We start from the raw sequence: 20194 nt of genomic DNA on the forward strand, positions 1-20194 counted from the left end.
ATCTTCCGATGATCTCCTTGTACCTGCTGTCCGATAAGCTAGAGAAGCAGCCTTCTGAGGTTTTACTACTTAATCAAAGTGTGAATTTACATTTGTTAGTGAATTGTAAGCCACATTTTGTTTTACGTTGCATAACGTTTGTTCAAAGGCGTGCAATGCCTTTTTTCTGCTTTCTCTTTTCTTTTCTCTTTTCTTCTTTCTTTTATCTTTTATTATTTGAAAACCTTTGAGACTATAATTGAGAATTAGAGCTGACCTGACTATTAAGGAGAGACAAGACTGGCCCACTTGGGTGATACATTTATCGTGACTCATGACTTGACCTTGAGTATACTTTTATTTTGTAATAACAATATGAAAATGGCTTCAAAGTCCTCTTCTCTACACAAAACACCAAATTACATCCTAAATGTAATATTTTTCTCATATTATGCATTATATTAGCATTTGTCTTACTCTTGTCAACTAATCAACGTAAGCCTCATTAAGAAAAAAGTAGGAGAGGAAATTTTAGAACACATACATACATATACTGTATTTCAAATACATTACAATCATATTTACATTGCATTTTTTATTTTCAGTTCAAAAAAATCTAAATTATGAATTCATATTATTAGGACCCTCTGACATGAAAATGGGAGAAGAGTCTTTATGAATTAAGAAAAAAAGAGTTTAGAGTGTTTAATGTCCACATTCTTGATCTGATATGATTTGTCCTTTTTTTGGCTTCCTCTCTGGATTGAGTCCATGTCTCAGCCCAACAGAGGGCACTATTCTTGCCCCCCTCTCAACCAGAGAACTGAATTGAACAAGGCCTTGAAACAGGCTGCTCCCATAATGCTGGTCCTTATGGGTATGTATCTATCCAAACCTAAGGGCAAGGTAAATCAACCGGCCTACCAAGAAAACAAACCATAAGAATACGGTTATGAGGAGGTTCTCAGGGTGACCAATGCAGGGCTAGGCATGCTCCACAGGGGGGCTGGGGGGCTACATCTTACTGCTGTGGGGTCCTCTCTTCACCAGCCCCTGCTCTTTGCGCATCACTGGTGCATGGATGCTGCAGTCACGTGCCTCGCAGAACCCAGACACTCCTGCCTGTCCCAGGCCTCCAGGGGGACCCACCGGGCCGGGGAATCCCCTGGAGCCCCGGGGGCCGTCCATGCCGATCTTGGGTTCTCCAGGGTGACCCGGAAATCCTGGAACAGTGTGAACAGGGAATGATTTATGACTCCGTTTATGACAAGTTTCCATTCATGAAACGCAAACAAACCATGGCAAAAAAATAACTGTTTGTTTGCCATGGGAGCTGTATCTTTATTCATAACAGGCCCGCTGTTTTTCAGCAGCTATGGAATACAACGTACATAAGTTCTTCTGCGCATAGACTCTTAAGGAGACCCGCTCTCTGCCCAACAGCCTTGGGATTTCTCTGGGTGTGCATATGCCAGTAGGCATGGTGTTGATGGTCGGTGGTGTATGGCAGACGTACCACTTTGATATTCGTTACAGAACACCAAGACAACCACCCCACCTTGCATTTATCTTGTCACTCACACTGGAAACTGAACACTACAATATAGCTGTGCTCAACACAATATTACCGCGTCCAGCTGCTGGTGCTATCCAAGGAGCCATGACAACCGGTCCTACCTGTATGGCCCTGGGGTCCATCATGTCCTGGAAGGCCTTTACCAGTGACCCCCACGGATCCTTTGGGTCCCTTTGAACCTATTACGACAAAAACACTCAGGTTACAAAATAATATCTGGGAATTAAGACATACTTCTCTTCCAAGATCGATTCATCCTAGTGTATTTGGAATTACCTACACATTGAGTCATTTCGCAGACATTTTTATCCCAAAACTAGATTTGTTAATGTTTTTGCATGTATTTGATTTTATTGCTACTATTCTACTATAGTATTCTACTATAGCAACTATAGTGTGGAGTTAAGCATCCTGTGCAGTCGCTACGCTGCCTTCACAAGGAGGAGAGCATGGAGACAGGAGTGTCATCATCAGGGAGTCTCCAGGTTGTGCCATACCTCTTTCCCCCTCCCCTCCTTTCTGACCCCCCAGTCCCCGGTCTCCCTGGGGGCCCCGGGCTCCCTTGGCTCCAGCCTTCCCTGACTTGCCCTGGGGGACGGAGAGAGCAGAAGGGCATCAAAGGTCGGTAAATACAAACACAAGGAAATGGGTTTCTCAGTTTGGATTCAGATATATGTCTGTGAAACATATCTGAAAAGATTCAGTAAGCTTATATAGCATGAAGCAAGAGGCGGCTCCTGTATCGTTGACTCATGTACTGACAGAAAATGTACTTGTGGTTGATGAACTAGGCTCTCAAACATAGTTACCTAGGTGGAATAAGACTTTATTTTCATAAATCAATCAAGCTTTATTTATAACAGATTTAGAAAGTATACAGCTTTGAAAGTAGTGAAAAACATATATAGAATATGAATAGAGTAGATCACAGTATTCAACAAGAAGATAGTTCACTGAAAAGTTTGTTTTAAGATTTTGTTTAAAAACTTTGATTTCTGCTGTAGTCCAAACAAGGATGTTAAACTCTGTTTCTCGGTATTTCATCACTCAACCCTGGTCGAAGGGTTCAGCTCAGATACCTCGGCCCTAAAATCACAGCTGCTTGACTCACAGTTTTCCCCGGTGATCCAGACGGGCCCCCGGCCCCCGGGGGTCCGATGAGGGTTCTGTTGTTGATGGGACACCCCTGGGAGCACTTGCCCCTGATGGAGGAGGCATACTGGGAGATCTGGGCCGTCACCACACCCCTGCACAGCTGCAAGACTTGCTCGTCAGTCAGACCAGGGCCCTGCCGGGTAGGAGGAAGCTCCAGTCAGACTCATCTTCCCCACAGTGTCTGTGTGTGTGGGTGTGGGTGTGTGTGTGTGTGTGTGTGTGTGTGTGTGTGTGTGTGTGTGTGTGTGTGTGTGTGTGTGTGTGTGAGTGTGCGTGTGTGTGTTTGTGTGTGTTATATTTATGTATTTACAGCCTCCTCTTATTCAGGCTCTTAAACAGTCATGGAAATAACAAACAGCAGTTGCTCACAGCTGGACCGGCCACTCCCTTGGGTCCTGCTCGACCTTTGACCCCCAGGTCGCCTGAGGGTCCCAGATCCCCTCTGGACCCTGGGATCCCGGGGGGTCCAACGGGTCCAGGGACGCCGTCCGGACCCAAGGAACCTTTCTCTGCACGCTGGGGACACCGTGAGAATGAAAATTAACTTAACTTAACTCACCTGAAGGAACAGGCTACTGATAAAAATGTCTCCCAAAGTGCGTAGCATCATAATGAACTGACTTCTCAGCCATTGCAGGTGGTATGAAATATAAGTATTTGGTTCTTGTTTAAAAACATCTGGTTCTTTAAAAGTTAACATTATATTATAATATATCAAATTTTGTATGAATTATGTATGAATGAAGAAAACATGTTGATATCAAGATACAGTTTATTATTCGTTTGGTTTGGTTGGTTTGTGTGTTAATTGTGTGTGTGTGTGTGTGTGTGTGTGTGTGTGTGTGTGTGTGTGTGTGTGTGTGTGTGTGTGTGTGTGTGTGTGTGTGTGTGTGTGTGTGTGTGTGTGTGTGTGTGTGTGTGTGTGTGTGTGTGTTACCTGTCCCTTATCCCCACGACTGCCTTTGCCCCCCTGCAACAAAGGAACCAGGAAACGGTCATCAAGTTACAGTGCAGGTCAAGGAGGAAGTGAGGTCTGCACAAAGAACTGGATCTTCTGATGGAAAATACGTAATTACCTTCGCTCCTTTCCCACCCTTGATTCCCTTCTTGCCAGTATTGCCCTGTAGAAAAGGAAAGCCCAACATGCAGAACAGTAGAGGGGAAACAGAAGTTGTCTTGAGTTCATTTCTTACAGGAACACAATCTTGACAATAATATCACAGTGTAATTATATTGGGTGCAACCTGACCTAATCTTTTCACCAAATCCCCAACAGCTGCCTCAATCTAATCTAAACCTACACTTAGTCACCAAACACGGGGCCTTTCTCAATAGCAAGTGCCCCAAGTTAGGACTTGTGAGGTACGACTCGGGACTACAAACTCCAGAGGACGGGAGGACGCAGTGCCACTCGTTGTTGCAAAATGCATTCTGGGAAACTACAAATTCCATACAAGTCCCCTCCTGATTCATCCTCGATAAAATGAGACAACACACATGGTATTTGGAGTGCACTGGGTTAGAGGCAGACATGAATGGACCAGTACTTGGGCAGGGACTGATGATGCCACAGTACACAAAAGTGTGATGTGGGCCAAACAATAAGTGTCTCAAAAGTTCACAAGCACACAAGTACAGATGGGAACGCTGAAGGAGACAGGCCCGTGGACTCAATAGAATGAACAGAGACGCAACGGGTGGAATGAGTAAGACGTTAAATTGTACTACAGAACAACAACAGACCACCGATAAGGGTGGACATGCTGAGTCACATGATGTTCAATCTCTCTGTCTCTCTCAATCACTTGGTTTAATGGAGGAGACTTTTTTTGTTCTGCGCTCATGTTATTGTCCTGCTAGTGTCCCTTGAACCAAACACTCATGGCCCCTCACAACATCCTAAGACCTTACCTTCTCACCGTCGGTCCCGAGCTCACCTTTGGCCCCCTGCAACACAAAGGAAAAGACATCTGAGCATGTAAAAACTGCCCCAAAACGCGGTCGGAACAGAGACGATACATTGAGGAGGAACCCAGAAGAGGTATTCCTTCCCACTGTGACCCCTCAAGCCTAACTTAAGACTTCATCGCTGATGTAGCATGAAGGTGGACGTTTACACACAGGCTGGCCTTGGAGTCCCTTGGGTCCATGTTTTCCTGGAACACCGGCGTCTCCCTGCTCTCCTTGTGACCCCTGGTAAAGGTTTAAAGAGACGCTGAACGTTAATAGAGACACAACAAGTTTATAAAGACACAATGTGTTTACAGACAGACCACAGGTTTATAAAGACACAATGTGTTTACAGACACACCACAGGTTTATAAAGACACAATGTGTTTGGAGAAGGCTATGAGCAAAGGGAAGAGATTTTAAGGAGGGTAGATGTTCTACCCTCTTTCTTTTTCGTTTCAAAGCTTTGCTGGATTTATTTTGACTTGATTTTTCCTCTCCAGTTGGTTTTATTGCGTTGTTTTTCTAGAACTTACTTAATATACACGAGTACAGGTTTAGCGGTCTTCCTAGGGCTTTTTAGGAGTCCCGTTGAGCTGCTGCAGGAGCTCTCAATGGACAGGTTAGCTTTGGGAGCCACTGTGAAAGACCAAGACAAACCCTAACCCGTGTCATTTTATTAACCCCATGGCTGGGTCTACAGAGCGATGTTGGCTCTGTGGTCCCTGACGCGGGGCCCGGCGGTTGTAAGGGGTCATGGGTCAGGTGATGTGATAGCATTAGAAGAGGAATGGGCTACAATTCTTGGTGGAACTAGTTAGGGGTCAGGGTTCATGGGATTGGTGGTACTAGTTTGGGGTTAGCTGGTTGAAGTGAGTGAGGGTACTTGTAGGGGGATTCTGGTGTACTCACCACAAGTCCCACTCTCCCTCGGGGTCCCCTCAAGCCAACGTCTCCCTTGCTGCCCTGGAGGAGGAGAGCAATGTCATCATCCACAAAGCACAATTAAGGTTATTGATAACTTATTCCTTACACCATACTGACTTACTATTTATCCAACTTCAACAGCATTCATTTTTTACACAGAGATGTCGAATATAGGAAGACTTAAGTAAAAAACGTTGATACCAAGACCTTTTTTGAAATACTAAGGATTTAAATGCAAATAAGATAATGTTGATTCAGTATGAGCAATTATGCTTATTAGGTTCATTCATATTCTGAGAATTAGTATACATTCAGCTAATCAGTCTTTTCATTTCTGAGGAAATCAGGGAGAAGGAGAAGAATATGGGACTAAGCAGTCAGTTTATTCCTATTTACGTCCATGTGCTTCTGGCGTGTTCTTTTTAGTATAAAACAGAACAAGAAACAGAAAACACTTCACTACTACACTATGAATTAAAACGATACTGTTGACCGCTGAATCATCTGTGGCTGAACATACTGGACTACATTCAGAATAACACAATTTCCCATAATGCACTAGCCTATGATTGTGTGGTGCACTATACCTTGGGACCAAATTGACCAGGCTCTCCTGCCAACCCTGGGACTCCAATCAGGCCCTGAAATGATTCAACAAACCATCACAGAGATTATTACAAACTGTTCAAACCGTGTGGGGGGAAGTTCATGATTCGTTTTTATCCAATGGGAGATAAGATCTCTGGGGTTCTTGTTTTTTTGTCTACCCACATCCTCGCCGGGCTCTCCGTCGCTGCCTGGCAACCCGTCCTGACCTTTAGTGCCCTGGGGGTCACATGACACAATAGATCCCCAGATTATCACAAGGTCATATTATCTCATTATTATGGTCTGTTTACTCTCTTTGATTTTGGGTTTCACCTTTTGCAGTCGTCAGTATTGCTTGTTCTTTAAATGTCATATCAAAGGTCCCTTTTCCATTTCTGCTCGAGGCCTATATTGTAATATAGGTTTGAATTGCTTGTTGGCGCACTGTAATGAGGTGAAGGACTCATATGCAGAGGACTGAAATGACGAAGGAGGATAACCTAACTTTACCTCCCTTTGCACTGTGCTTATCTGTGCTTATCCATCCTCCATCTTGTCTCTGCTTTAGTGGGCTGTACCTTTGCTCTGTCAGACATCACTACACTCTTTGGTGTCTGCTTTTCCTGCATCTCCACTTCCTCACCACAGCCAGCAGTTACACATGTGTGTTAGCGTTAGCATTAGCGTAGCATACTGGTTAATGTGTAAGACTATAGAAATGAACTGTGCTGGTTGTATTCCATTGCATGTTTGACATTAATGATACATTATGTAGCATTTATCTATACTCTACTACGGTAATTATGTTTTTTTCCATTGCCGGTCTCATGCAACTTGGATTTTGAATGTCAACTAAATGTGCTGTGGGTCTGTGTACCGAACTGAAGGCAGGATTTTCGAAGTTCCTTACACAGACTAGGTCTGAGTGTGTGCGTACCTTCAAACCGAGCTCTCCTCTTCCTCCCGCTTGCCCAGGATAACCCTGCGAACATGAGACAGGAGTAGAATTGTCAGTAGAGTGAAGATGATGGTGGTCTTGGTGGGTGGTGGTGCAGGTTGAGATGAAGTTAAGTGGAAGTTGAAGTTAGGTCAACGGAACGACAGAGGGAAGGTGTGCACGGAGACAACGAAAATGAATAAAGAAAACATTCTCACGTAATTAGTAATTGGACCAGGGTTGAGTGATAATTCTAATGTAATTACTTTTCACTTTCTCTCAATTTCATTTTTCTGTTCCCTTTCATCAATAGTGACTCCCTGTGAATTCAGACACGTGTCATTAATGGCTATGAAGAGGTACGGTCTTCTTGCTCAAGGATGCCTTCAAGTATACTTTGGACATTGGGGATCTAAAATCTAAAAAGGAGATGAAAGAATGATGTGTGAGTGTGCTTGTGTCTGTGTGTGGAGGATATGTAGAGGTGAAAGGCGGTCTTACGATGTAGCCTCTCTCCCCAAAGTCCCCAGAGAAGCCTGGCGCTCCTGTCTGACCCTGCAGAACCACAGAAGAAGAAGAGGAAGAAAAGGAAGATGACTCATTGTGTCTCGGGGTCAGTCTGTAACTCCGAGTTTGGATGTGACATCATCTGACTCCAGCCTTAAGTCAACCAATAGAAGACTCCAAAATAAATTTATAACCACTGGATTGGTGCAATTTAAGGCATGGAAACATTTAGCATTTTTAGACAAAGTCCAATTGACGGTTTCACTTTGTTGCTGTTGTTGTTGCTGTTGTTGATGTTGACATCATCCCAGTACCTTCTTTCCCTGTTGCCCTTCCGTGCCTTGCTTCCCCTCTTCTCCTTGTTGTCCCTGCAGAGACACACACACACCGACAGCAGGGTCAAGACTATGTTTGAGTATGTGCGGTTGCATTTGTAGATTTGTGCGTGCGTATACGCGTGTTTGTGTCCGTAGTGTAGCATAGTGTGGTTTAGAGTAGTTGAGTAGCATTTACCTTGAAACCTTTACCCCCTTTTGGACCAGGGAGTCCAGTGTCTCCATGGGAACCCTGAAGAAAGACATCTTACAACTTACATTGTGCTTACAGGAAAAATACACTAAATAACACTTGACACGCACATGTCACGTGTACTAAAACATTGTGCACTTACTATCGTGTAACATTAGAATAATAATCACACATAGGTCTCTAGGTTAGGCCAAACATTTAAAGACTGATGGCAGACGAGCACCATCTGGCTGAATGGGAAGTTCCTCTTTCGGTTCCTATTTGTTTGAATCATTAATGTATGTAAACGCATCATTTGCAAAACAAATATGGCCAGCAGGTGGTTTCCAGCACAGGCCCTGCGTTGTCTTCCCCCAGAAGTTCTGCTCTTATAGAAGGACTGATGGATCAGAGACTTGTGGGTACTTCACCTCATTATTTGTCGATCGCAGGTGGCCTCCCAGCGAAATAAGCATTTGGCGTTTGGTGGATCAAAATCCCTTAAAAGATCCCATTAATGAGAAACCCACTCTATGACCATAGCTCCTGCTAATCTTGGACTCCCCCCTTTGTCCCCAGGCCTCTGCGGGGTCTTCCAGGTAATGACCAGGCCTGACCAAGCAGACAGGGGGAGCATGAGACAGATACGGAGGGGGATTCTATCCCCTTTCAGTTCAGGTAAACACTGGTCTTAGCGATGCCACAGTGGAGCCTTTAGTTTCCTACCGTGGCTCCGCGGTCACCCACTCCGCCACGTGGTCCTTCCATACCCACGGCACCCTGTGGACCAGATAACAACACCTAGCGTTTGATACATCCTCTGGCGTGCGGACTGACAAGCATTCAAGATTCAAGAGTGAAAGTTATCAAATGCACCGTAAAATAACAGGGAAGTACTGAGCCATGAAAAACACAAGATACATATAATCTCATTATGTCATTCTTCTTGACAAAGTTTGTACTGTATATGCATGGCAATATTCCAATGGAATGCCTGTTTTTGTTTATATCAGAGTCTGCTTGAGAGAACGCTATACAGGAAGCGTGGTGATGGGGGACAAACTCTAATGTATACAGTCAGTGAATGGGATGTTAGCCCAGTTGTTTTCATAGGGCGTCCCTCATTCTACCTGCTCTAGGATATGAATTATACAGGATACATCTATTTATCCCCATACTTTCGTCTTCTGTGTGTCTGTGGCATGTGTGGGTGAATGCCTGTGCTGGCATTCTGTTTTCAGAGGTTGCTCCTTGCTCTGATGGTCAAGTGTTATTCAGATTGCTTTACCTTTTCACCCAGCACCCCGAAGTCCCCTGGGTCTCCTGGTAGACCTGGCTCTCCCTGTCATCAGGAAGGAGATAGTGAATCAATCTATGAGCTGTTTGACGTTATCAATACGCAGAAAAATAATACATTTTGTAAACATTGAGGAGGCAAAGGCTGCCCTCTACGGGTCATTAAGAAGTATTGTTTTTCTTTCCCGGTACTATTCACCACAGCTTTATCTGTATAAAATGATAGTCAGCTGTTCTAAATGGCAAATAAATTATTACTCATTAGATCTATTATTATAGAAAAAACGTTATTTACAAAATATAACCACCATAAAAGAAAGCAACTATGTTTCAGAGATCTACATGGACTGGTGATAAACTCACCAACGATCCAGAGAAACCAGACGCCCCCTCCTCCCCATCCAGCCCAGGGTCACCCTGCCGTGGTAAAGGTCAAAGGTCAAATTAATTGGTACTTCAGAATCAGGTCATTGTGTCTGGATTACTATGAACAGTATATACTCATATCATGCTATGAAATAAAAAGCATATGATATAATAATTAAATGTAATATATATAAATATATACAATAATAAAATAAATATTATGACTAAAGGTTCCTCACCACTGGTCCAACATCTCCACCTCTTCCCCGAACACCTTTAAATCCTCTATATCCCTGAGAACAAGAGTAACACACACACACACACACACGCGCGCACACAAACGTGCACAAGTACAAAAACATACATATCCCAACATGCAGACACACACACAAATTATGGTGATCAGCCTGCAAGTGTTCAGAACCAAGATGTGGTGATTAAGGCCTATTGCGTGAATATATTTAAAAATAAGTGATGAAGCACCAATCATTCAATCATTGTATTCCTATTTTTTCGTTAACTTATCCAAATACCGGGCGAACACATGATATGACGGATGGGATTGGATGGGAGCTCACCTCTCTGCCCTGCGGTCCTGGAGAACCAGTCTTACCCTGCAAGCCTTTGGAGCCCTGCGTAGGTCAGAAAAAAGGTTACACCCATCACAAATACAGGGACAGACAGGTAGATGCAGACATGCAGACGGACGGACAGATGGACAGACAGACGGATACAGACAGACAGACAAACAGACAGACAGACAGACAGACGGACGGACGGAGGGACAGACAGATGGTAAGTCGTGGTTCACCTTGGGTCCTGCGAAGCCAGCAAAGCCAGGCTGTCCCGGTTCACAGTCACAGTCGGTTGGCTTCTCGTCCCCCAGGCCCGCCTCCTCAGACGAGTCCCCCCCGGGCCCGTACGGGACCTGCAGCAGCACCATGGTTACCAACCTCCACTCCAAGTGTAACTCAAGTATAATTACTGTGCAGTGTGTGTGTGTAGGCGCAGTATTCATGTGTTTGTTTTTGTGTGTGTGTGTGTGTGTGTGTGTGTGTGTGTGCGTGTATGTCGGTGTCCGCGTGTGTGTGTGTACGCACCCGTGTGCTGATGGTGTGGTCCTCCTTGGCGTAGTAGGGCTGGCTGGTGGTGGCGTAGGGGTAGCTGTCCTCTGTGATCATGGTGACCTGGTCGGGCCCCTGGCCGTAGGGGTCCTGGTCAGGGTGCTGCTCCTCCCCGTACCCGGGGGTGGGCTCGGGGGGGTACTCTGGTCGGGGGCAGGGGGACAGCAGAGGGTGTTGTGGAGAGGAAGAGACATGGTCCATGCGCAGCTCTATACTGCTCATACAGGAGCCTCAGCTCCTCCACAGTATTATATCTACTACACCTTGTGTATTTATTCACTCAGTCATTCATACAGTCATTCATTCGTTCATTCATTCATTCATTCATTCGTTCATTCTATAATCTTTTTTTTTTTAAATGTTCACTTGTTTTTGTTTGGGGGAATCCAGTCCAATGGCAATTAAAATGTTAATCATAAAGTAATTCAGCAGATGCTTTCATATCATTGTATAGCCAGTGGGTGTCTAGCATGTAGTAGTAGTAGTGGAGTAGATCAGTAAATCAGCAAGTCAAAGCCAACAAAGCTGTAATTATCTCACAGGAATTCCCCCCTTGACTGATCCCATCCTCTTACGACACTCAGTAATGTACAATACTTTATTGAAGGTAAAATGTGTTACTATATACCACATGATATTTAAAATTATATTTACACAGAGAACAATTGGCAATACAAGGAGAATTTCAGAAACAACTAAATTGTGCACAAAGATTACGATCGTGGAACCTGAACGCATAACATTATATTCCTGAAATCCAAAATACATCAATAGGTGCAATGCTAATGTTATCTACAATCCTAGCATTAAAAACTTAGTTTCACTGAAGCCCTCCTGACCTGGTTGTGGATAAGCTGAGTTCTCATAGTGGTCCACCAGCGACCCCTCGTACGTGTGGTCTTCACCTAGACATCAAGCATCAGACAATCATCTATTGTGAGCAGTATTCCTGTTATGGGAATGACCTGTTTCCCTTACTTATGTTTATTACCTCTACCTTTTTCACTGCAGTCACCAATTTTGTTTAAAATGTGTGTTTGAAGTGATGTGTCTGCAGAGAATAAGAACCCAACCGTCCATATTTAATTCAAGCCAGACGTAATGTCTCTCTAAATCAATATGGTGTGTGGAGAAAATGGTTGATCAACAGCGGCGGCTGCGGTGAAGAAGTTGCATAGCGCTGCTTTAATGCTTGCTTAAGGGTAAGGTTGATTTAAAAGCCTTTATCTGCATATTGTAAATCATGACGTGACTGACCTGAGTGGTAGCCAGAGTATTCCTCCTGGCCCTGACACGAGACGGCCCTCAACAGGAAACACAACCACACAACCGCCACCTGAAACACACACAGAAAACAGCACAGACGTGAACCACAATCAGCGCCATCTATTTGAGGTCATTTATTTTATTTATTGGTCCTATAGGGTTAGCGTTACTCTACCTGTCAATCCTGCTATTTCAGAGAGTAACACAAAAAACTCATGCTCCCTCTCTGCTCCCTCCCTCCCTCATTGAGAACTGTTCCATTTCCATCACAGGTGACAGGTTAGATGGATTCCCCAATCAAATCAGGGAAGATACGCCCTGTAATAAATGACCTGGGAGCATTCATAAATCAGATTTCATACAGGGACGTCAAGTGAGGGACAGTAGCTCCTCCCACAGTGGGGGTCCTGTGTCACTCAGGACAGAGTCCACAGCAAGCCAGTGACAGCTGAGGGGTTGAGCTCAGAGGGCTCTTTGTGAGCCTCAGACCTCAGAGCAAAGGCAAAGGTACTTCTCAGACTCATCTCACATTCCAGCACTGCCTGTTGAATAATCCAAAAGACACACACGCACACAAACACACACACACACACACACACACACACACACACACACACACACACACACACACACACACACACTCACCAGAATAGTGGAGTGACACGGGTGTGCTTGGTTCTTTGAATAAAGTCATTGGGATGGTTTGGATGAATTGGAGGCCTTCTTTAGATAACGTTTGATCATTAGGTCTGAGGGTTCATTTCTGCAACTTGGGAATATGTTTCCGTGAATCTCGGTGATACTGAAAATTTTTATGTGATGTATTAAAAGCGCGTTTCTGAACAATAAAACTTTGATGGTTTAATGTAAATGAGTTGAGATTTTGTCTTGTTTGTTAATGAATTATCGATGATCACAAACAGTATACAGTTGCTTAAAAAAATGAAAAACTATGCATATGTCCTTTTGTTTTTAACTGGTAAGGAATTAATTTAATGTATTTAAAAATATTTAGTTTGAGTTAATGTTGCTGAACTTATATCCTTTTAATAAGTACAATTGTTGAAGTGGGTCATATATTATACACTGTACTCAGTCTGTCTTCATGTGCAAGCACATAAAGTCAACTCTGTATATATTCCCAGGGTGGCGCCCCCTAGTGGTGAGATGGTAACCCCACCTTAACCTTCTGGTCCCCCAGGACAGACAGGGGAACGCTGTCTTTGATCAAAAATTCTTCATATGATTTTAGCGTTAGTAAAAATCCAAAAAATACATAGATCATAATATGGATCATTATGTTTGTGGAGGTGAGGGAAAGAGAAATCCACTACTAAAGATATCTTTCTCCAAAGTTGCCCAGAGCATTCCCCACCTCCATTCAAAACCACTCTCAACTCCAACACTTCCGACCCGACCCACTAATGTACCTGCCACCAACAAGCCCTCCGGGTTAAATGACCCAAGCCCAATGTACCCCTCCACCATTACTCTCCTACCTGGATGTCTGAGGCCACCATGATGCTGCAGTAGAATCCAGTCAGAGCAGCCGAGTAAGCCTGACTACCTGGGAAACAGGCTGCACAGGCCCTGATGAAACACACAGCTCAGAGTGAAAGAGTTTCTTCAGTCAGGCTGTTCCTTTACAGCATTCTCCCTCCTTATTCTCTTTCAACGGCCTCCCTGTCCCCTTTTTTCCCTCTCTCTCGCTCGCACTCGCTTTTCGTTTCTCTCCAGGTCCTCAAGTGTTTCTCCAGGTTCCCAGGATCTGACAGGCTCTCCTTGCCTCTTCTCCTTTCCCTCTCTCTCTCTTTTTCTCTTTCTCTCGCTCTCCTCCTCGTCAGGGTGAGAAATACCTGAAGCTACTCCTCACTCCACATCACCAGGAGAGAGAGAGAGAGAGAGAGAGAGAGAGAGAGAGAGAGAGAGAGAGAGAGAGAGAGAGAGAGAGAGAGAGAGAGAGAGAGAGAGAGCAATTAAGATATATATTTTTCATGTGAACTTAGTTAAAGGAGTGAAGAACTCACTAAAAACTTCTTATCATAGAAGCTTATCAAAATATGCAAATAGGTATCCACGAAAGATGGGAGTCCATTGATTATTATATTTATATAATGGCATTCAGGCATTTCATCTATCTTATAATTTAAGGACTGCATGTTCTGAAGACATGTTCTTGCTCAAAAAGCAACTCTGACATCATTTGGGAATCAAATGAATGCTGTATATAAACCGTGTAATCTTCTGATTTTTTTTTTTAATTATTAAATCTGTATCAGTCTAATATGGTTATGCAGCGCCCACTTACCAGATAGACAGAACAATTTAGTTGAAATAAATTTCGCACTGAAGGTGTTTGAACTGTAATTTTGTAATTATTGTAGAGTGAAGTAAACCTGACCATATCGAATATATATGTTATCTAAAAATGAAAAAAAAATTCAATTTAAATCAATAAAATCCTAGGGAATGTTGGAATGCAGTACAATTCAAGATTCAATTTGTAAGAGCAAGACATTTTTAATAGGTGTAATAATTTAGCCATCCATCATAATCCCCATACATTACATGTCTACGTGTTAACGTATGCATCAAAGTAGGGCGCTCTACCTCCATTGACCTCTTGACCTAGTTGTTAAACTATGCCAGCTCTTTCACTCCTGTTCTACATTCCACAGTTCTATACTCCAAGTCGGCCTGCTTGGGGGCTCAGCCAATCATCTGAGAGATGTGAGTTGTCTGTCCTTAATGAAGTTATTTATTCACAATAAATTTGGATGGGATGTAAACTATGCGTAAAGAAGATTACATGGGATATTGTATATTTTACTGTCTGACATTTTTAATTGACAATATTAACACGATTCAGAAAGTATTCTGCAGCAGGGAATGGAAAGACATTTGAGCAATGGTGCTAATATGGTTCCAGATATTCTTAAGAAGCGAGGAGAAAAGGAAATGGATGTTCATGGACACTGGCTCACTGCAGGAACCTAAACCTAATGTGTTTCAACAGACTTCTGACTTATTTTTTTAATTATTAAATCTGTATCAGTCTAATATGGTTATGCGGCGCCCACTTACCAGATAGACAGAACAATTTAGTTGAAATAAATATCGCACTGAAGGTGTTTGAACTGTCATTTTGTAATTATTGTAGAGTAAAGAAAACCTGACCATATTGTATATATATAAGTTATCTAAAAATATGTTGATTTAAATTGCAGATCTAGAATGAGGGATGCTGTAAACCTGATGACCTGTGACGAGATAACAACTTTATTTGTCATGGGGTCGTTTGACGACCTTGTGTCAACAACAACTCAAGATTCAAAGCACCCTTTTGAAAAGCGGTGTCTGAAAATAATACAAACATAAATGTAAAGGAAGAAACAGAAATTATGAAGAAAGGAACAGAAATAAAAAAGATAAATGCAATTGACAGCCTTGAGTCCATAATTTGTAATCCTTGAGCGTGATGTTTGTCCCACAGCATGAAGCCGCTCTGGTTTGTGTTTCTTGAAAGATGATCACTGCATTACTTCTCCTTCTCATCTTTTTTCTTCTTCTTCTTTTTCTTCTTCCGCTCGTGATGCCGCTCGTCTGGAGAACCTGAATCTCTACCGAATGAAAATAAACACAACTTTGAATGGAGAAATGTCTTTAACATTTGAAAGCACGTTCCTGAGGGACACAGAACACACTTTTAACCCAGGCCCGTCTTCCTCCCCCCAGCGTTCTCTCACCTCTTCTTCCTCTTCCTGTCCTCTCGCTCCGGGCTGTGCTTCCGGCTGCGCTGCCGGTTCCTGTCGTGGGACGCCTGCGACTCCCGCGACTCCGAACACTCGTCGTCTGACCGCCGCCTGACTCACGCACGCAGACAAACAAACATATGATCACTGAGCGACCCCATGAGCACCAACCTGGAACCAAACACTGGATGAAGAAACACGATGGGTGGATTGGAGAGCAACTGCTGTGTTAGTATCTGTGTGGGATAACAAAACAAAGGGAGTCGTCAACACTATACTATAAAAGCTGCTGCACAACATGTTGTTTTTGGCAGCATCTGCCAAGTAATTTTTTGTGTTTGTCCCTCAATAATGTAAACAACAAAGATACAGCATTGGGAGGTTTGTTACCTCACAGGGCTCATCAATGTCATATCTGAGACATTAAGCGTTTCATGTTGGGATATACTCGCTTTGTTGTGTTCTGTGCGTGTAAGTCGGGTGCAGTACCTCTTTGAGGAGCTTATTGAGCCCCTCTCCTCCTCCTCCTCCTTCACCTGCTCCTTTTCCTTCTTCTCAGCCTTCTCCTTCTCCTCTTCGCAGCTCTCCTCTTTCCACTCTCGGGCCAGCTCCCCAGAGTGCACTTTTATCACCTCCCTGATGACCTGCAGAGTCGAGGACCAACACATTACCCAACCCGTCCTCGCCACCACCACCCCTGCAGTGGGCCTCGTTTATTCTCCTCCCTACAGTCCTCAAAATGCCCAGTGAAGCAACAGTCTTCCACCAGCCAGATACCCAGTATGGATGCACAGGGCTGATGGGAAGTGAAATTATCTGTGCCTGAAATTATCAAATACATTTGAAGATACCATAGAGAATTGCCTTTCTTCACAACAATAAAAGGAGCGGAACTCGCACACCATGTAGCCGATGCAATAAGTTTCTATTGCATAAAAGTGTAAAGTGCTACCCAAAGTGCGTGCAAAATGTTTTCAGTCCCATTCAGACCATCCTCAGTGCAAACGTACAAAGGTAAAAGGCTTCCTTATATAGACTACCCCTAGTTGGTGGCAGACATGTCAATCAAAAGGTCAGGTAAGTTGATGTGTTGACTAGACATCTTAAAAGGCACCACTCACCTATTTTCACTTTTCTTGACAACATAAATGACCGAGCTCAAGTCTGAATTCAGGCACCACGCCTAAACTCTATCAGGCCTGGATGCAACTAGTCAGAAGTGTCCTGCGGTTTTACCATTGGGAGTGAATGATCCTTCGCTAGGACACTAGGGATTCAACCCGGTGACCCCAACGGTGTTCGCTAAAACAATTCAATACGGGGCCCAGACATCTATCGTGCTTCCACTGCGGTAGCCCATTCAGGATGTCTGGTGGGTCTGGTAGCGGACTAGGGGGTCCCACCTCTGTGTAGGACTTCTTGGTGATGTGGACGTTCTTGGCGCGGTAGGACTGCCGCCTCCTCTTGTAGTCTCTCTTCTCGGCCATCAGCTCCAGGTGCGACTTGGGCTCTCCCTGCTGCTCGTCTGCAACACAACCCCAGAGGAGGAAAGAAACAACGTCACCGCGGATCAAAGACTCGTAGTCAATATGCTAATCAGATTACCACTCAATAATATTTACTCCTCGTAATTTTTGGAATAATGGGACAAAAAAAAATTTTTTGTCCCCCAAAACGTTCGGAGGTACATGAAAAAAATTAAACCTGACGCAGTGAACGTATAGGGATAGTAATAACGACAGTGTGTAACAAACGATAGGGTTCCCATGATGACCTACCCCTCTTGAGTTTGGCCACCAGATCAACGTAGAGGTCCTCGTTGGCGGCGGCCTCTTGCTGCTGTTGGTTGAGCTCACCGGTCACGTGGTCGTACAGAGCCAACCGGTCGGCCACCGTGAGGTCACAGAGCGCCCGCTTGTGGTTCTGGGGCACGTCCAAGGGCTGGCTAGTGTACTCACCTGAAGGACCCCACAATCTCATTCACTCACAGTCTGCCAGCTCAACAGACACCTACCGCTGTTCTGGCCACGAATAACATGGGTGTTCAATAATAAGTCTAGCAAGATGTAACTACTTCTAATAATTGAATTGTATTATATCAGATCAATGTACATGCAGATCACTGAGGTCAATCTAGCTCTAAAAAGGTCACACATTAGGCCTTTATATGGTAGAAGCATTTTTTATGTAAATTTTGTAACAGATATTATATGGTGTGTAAAATTCTGGTGCTGCAGAAAAACTGGATGTTAGCTGAGAAAAATATTTAAATACATATTGACAGGTTTCAGATACAAAAGGTTCACCCTCAAAATTGTATACTTCCAACACTTTTTTGACTCTACTTGACTGGGTAATACTTGACTGGGTAATCTAGCCAACACAGACTAAAACAAGGGCTCCTTGCTACAGTGTCTGAATAATTAGAGGTTTCAGCTGATCCAGTTGTTTACCTTGCCAGAACACTCCCTCCATCCTCATCAACGGAGCAGCAGCTCTTGCCTTGAGGATCACCTGTTGCTGCGTAGCTTCATCTGTATGGAGACAAGGCACCATTGAGTTGAGGAGGGGAAGGATCAATTCAAACCATAGCATCCAGTGAGCAGCAGTAATGTGTTGGTTGATTAAGGGTGATTGATAAGTAGATCAATGTGTAGCATGACATGGATTTAGTTTGCCAAGTGATTTATGAAAAATAAAACAATTATAAGAAGGCAAATTAAATATAACTCAGGAAAGTATTTATATCAAATTCTAAAAGGCCAGGATTTGATTGAGATGTATCGAATAAGATCACCCTCACTCACCCATTGTGACACTTCTTATGTTTGACTTCTCATAACAAACTGAAGAGTCGTACATCCCTTCCTGCAAAACAAATAAAACAGTCTGAAACTCTAATAAAGTGTTTAGTTGAATCTCCTACCTATGGGATGACCCTGGGCCAATGGTGAGATCACAACCACAACAACTTTCAAAATATTTTCTATTGATCTCCGGTTTACTTGCAAGTTGTATTACAGTTAATCACCAAGGTGATACAATATTACAATTCATTTTCAGCAGCTTGTGGTGTTGACAAGCAACACAACTACATGTGCATTCCTACAGCGTTCTGTTCAGTATTCCAATGTGCGCAGTACCTGCTCCTCAGCAGAGTAGCCCATTTTACTGAGGCTACAGGAGGATTTGTGTCTCTCCAGGGATCTGACCGGGATGCGATGGTTTGGGTCGAAAGGACACTGGACCATCGTCTCCTACGGACGTGATCAACACATTGGGATGCATCAAGATACAGAACCACTGTGGGAAACCACACAGACTACTATGAGGCACAGTTCTTATATTTCAGTCACAGTATAATTTAGTCATGATACGTAATCTTATATATGTGTATTTAACACAGACCACTGTATGATTACAATTTTACCAGTTTAATGATTTAATAATCGCAAATGAACAGGGGCTTCATAAAATGATTGATTCAACAAATCCTACAAGGCATATACAGATCCATATATTTCACACAATGTAGTACAGAAGTATGTTTTTTAAGCTGAATGAACGCTATAGCATATTTAAGACACGTAAATATCCGGCGGGCTTTGGATAACCTGAACGGAGCCATCATATTCAGGAGACCATCCCAGCGTTTCAAGTATGTCGTTCAACTGTTTTTGACAGTTTTCTGTGAACTTGGTCAACTCTTGTAGACAGCCTAGTCGCTCCTCAACGGTTTGGGTTCCCAAAGTGTCGGTCATATTTGTATTAAATCTAGATTACTGGACTATTTGAGTGAATACAATTTCTGTTCAATTTTCCCTCACATCCCTGCGATGTTGTGGCCGGTCCACCCGTGCAGCTGGCGCAAAGAGATGACGTCACGGCAGATTGTGTTTTTTATTTTTTATATTTGCTCATTAAAACTATATTTTCGGTCTACTTTACGCTATAAAAATAGAGTAAAAACATAAAATATCAGACTCAAAATCATCAACAACAACAACAAAACACCACTAAAAGAAAAACATGCTAGTGTACATATTCTATCGCGTTTATCGGGCTACTGGGGGGGGGTCCAGGGGGCAGATTAAATGCATTGCTTAGCATTATTTCACCTATCTAAATAGGGAGGGGGTGCCTGTGTGTTATTATAGGCCTACATAGTAATAACCCTATGTAAAACCTGATGACGTCCCGCATTCCAACATCTGATCTGAATGGTTCCTGGTCTCCCCTGTTTTGCCCAATAAATACAATAAAA

General features: G+C 43.4%; 2 protein-coding genes across 2 annotated transcripts; both read right to left on the reverse strand.

Annotated features, from left to right (window-relative positions):
- Positions 1 to 318: 318 nt before the first annotated feature.
- On the reverse strand, positions 319 to 14032 carry zgc:113232 (collagen-like protein). Its single transcript, XM_030370620.1, has 26 exons — positions 13678 to 14032; positions 12170 to 12248; positions 11752 to 11817; positions 10889 to 11055; positions 10600 to 10716; positions 10367 to 10420; positions 10028 to 10081; positions 9786 to 9839; positions 9415 to 9468; positions 8853 to 8906; positions 8133 to 8186; positions 7934 to 7987; positions 7614 to 7667; positions 7113 to 7157; positions 6359 to 6412; positions 6175 to 6228; positions 5573 to 5626; positions 4832 to 4903; positions 4622 to 4657; positions 3787 to 3831; positions 3648 to 3680; positions 3080 to 3226; positions 2667 to 2843; positions 2053 to 2143; positions 1657 to 1734; positions 319 to 1202 (listed from the first exon to the last, which is right to left on the reverse strand). The coding sequence occupies exons 1-26, from the start codon at positions 13696 to 13698 to the stop codon at positions 994 to 996; spliced, it is 1977 nt and encodes a 658-aa protein (XP_030226480.1). The 5' UTR covers positions 13699 to 14032; the 3' UTR covers positions 319 to 993.
- Positions 14033 to 14993: 961 nt separating this feature from the next.
- snrnp48 (small nuclear ribonucleoprotein 48 (U11/U12)) lies at positions 14994 to 19815 on the reverse strand. The gene is made up of 9 exons (XM_030370200.1): positions 19545 to 19815; positions 19074 to 19187; positions 18738 to 18798; positions 18384 to 18464; positions 17709 to 17888; positions 17334 to 17455; positions 16420 to 16574; positions 15925 to 16041; positions 14994 to 15798 (listed from the first exon to the last, which is right to left on the reverse strand). Exons 1-9 carry the CDS (start codon positions 19689 to 19691, stop codon positions 15717 to 15719), a joined length of 1059 nt encoding a protein of 352 aa, XP_030226060.1. The 5' UTR covers positions 19692 to 19815; the 3' UTR covers positions 14994 to 15716.
- Positions 19816 to 20194: the final 379 nt, after the last annotated feature.

Source organism: Gadus morhua, chromosome 11 (assembly GCF_902167405.1).
Source record: "Gadus morhua chromosome 11, gadMor3.0, whole genome shotgun sequence".
Taxonomy (NCBI): Eukaryota; Metazoa; Chordata; class Actinopteri; order Gadiformes; family Gadidae; genus Gadus; species Gadus morhua.

Coding starts and splice junctions, on each gene's coding strand:
- snrnp48 (XM_030370200.1), bottom strand. CDS start 19,691: ATGACCGACACTTTGGGAACCCAAACCGTTGAGGAGCGACTAGGCTGT. Junction 19,188..19,544: donor AATATGATGGCTCCGTTCAG/GTTATCCAAAGC, acceptor TCACGTCCGTAG/GAGACGATGGTCCAGTGTCC. Junction 16,042..16,419: donor TCAATAAGCTCCTCAAAGAG/GTACTGCACCCG, acceptor TGCGTGAGTCAG/GCGGCGGTCAGACGACGAGT.
- zgc:113232 (XM_030370620.1), bottom strand. CDS start 13,698: ATGGTGGCCTCAGACATCCAG. Junction 2,844..3,079: donor AGGGAGTGGCCGGTCCAGCT/GTGAGCAACTGC, acceptor CCTACCCGGCAG/GGCCCTGGTCTGACTGACGA. Junction 1,735..2,052: donor AGGAGGGGAGGGGGAAAGAG/GTATGGCACAAC, acceptor TTGTCGTAATAG/GTTCAAAGGGACCCAAAGGA.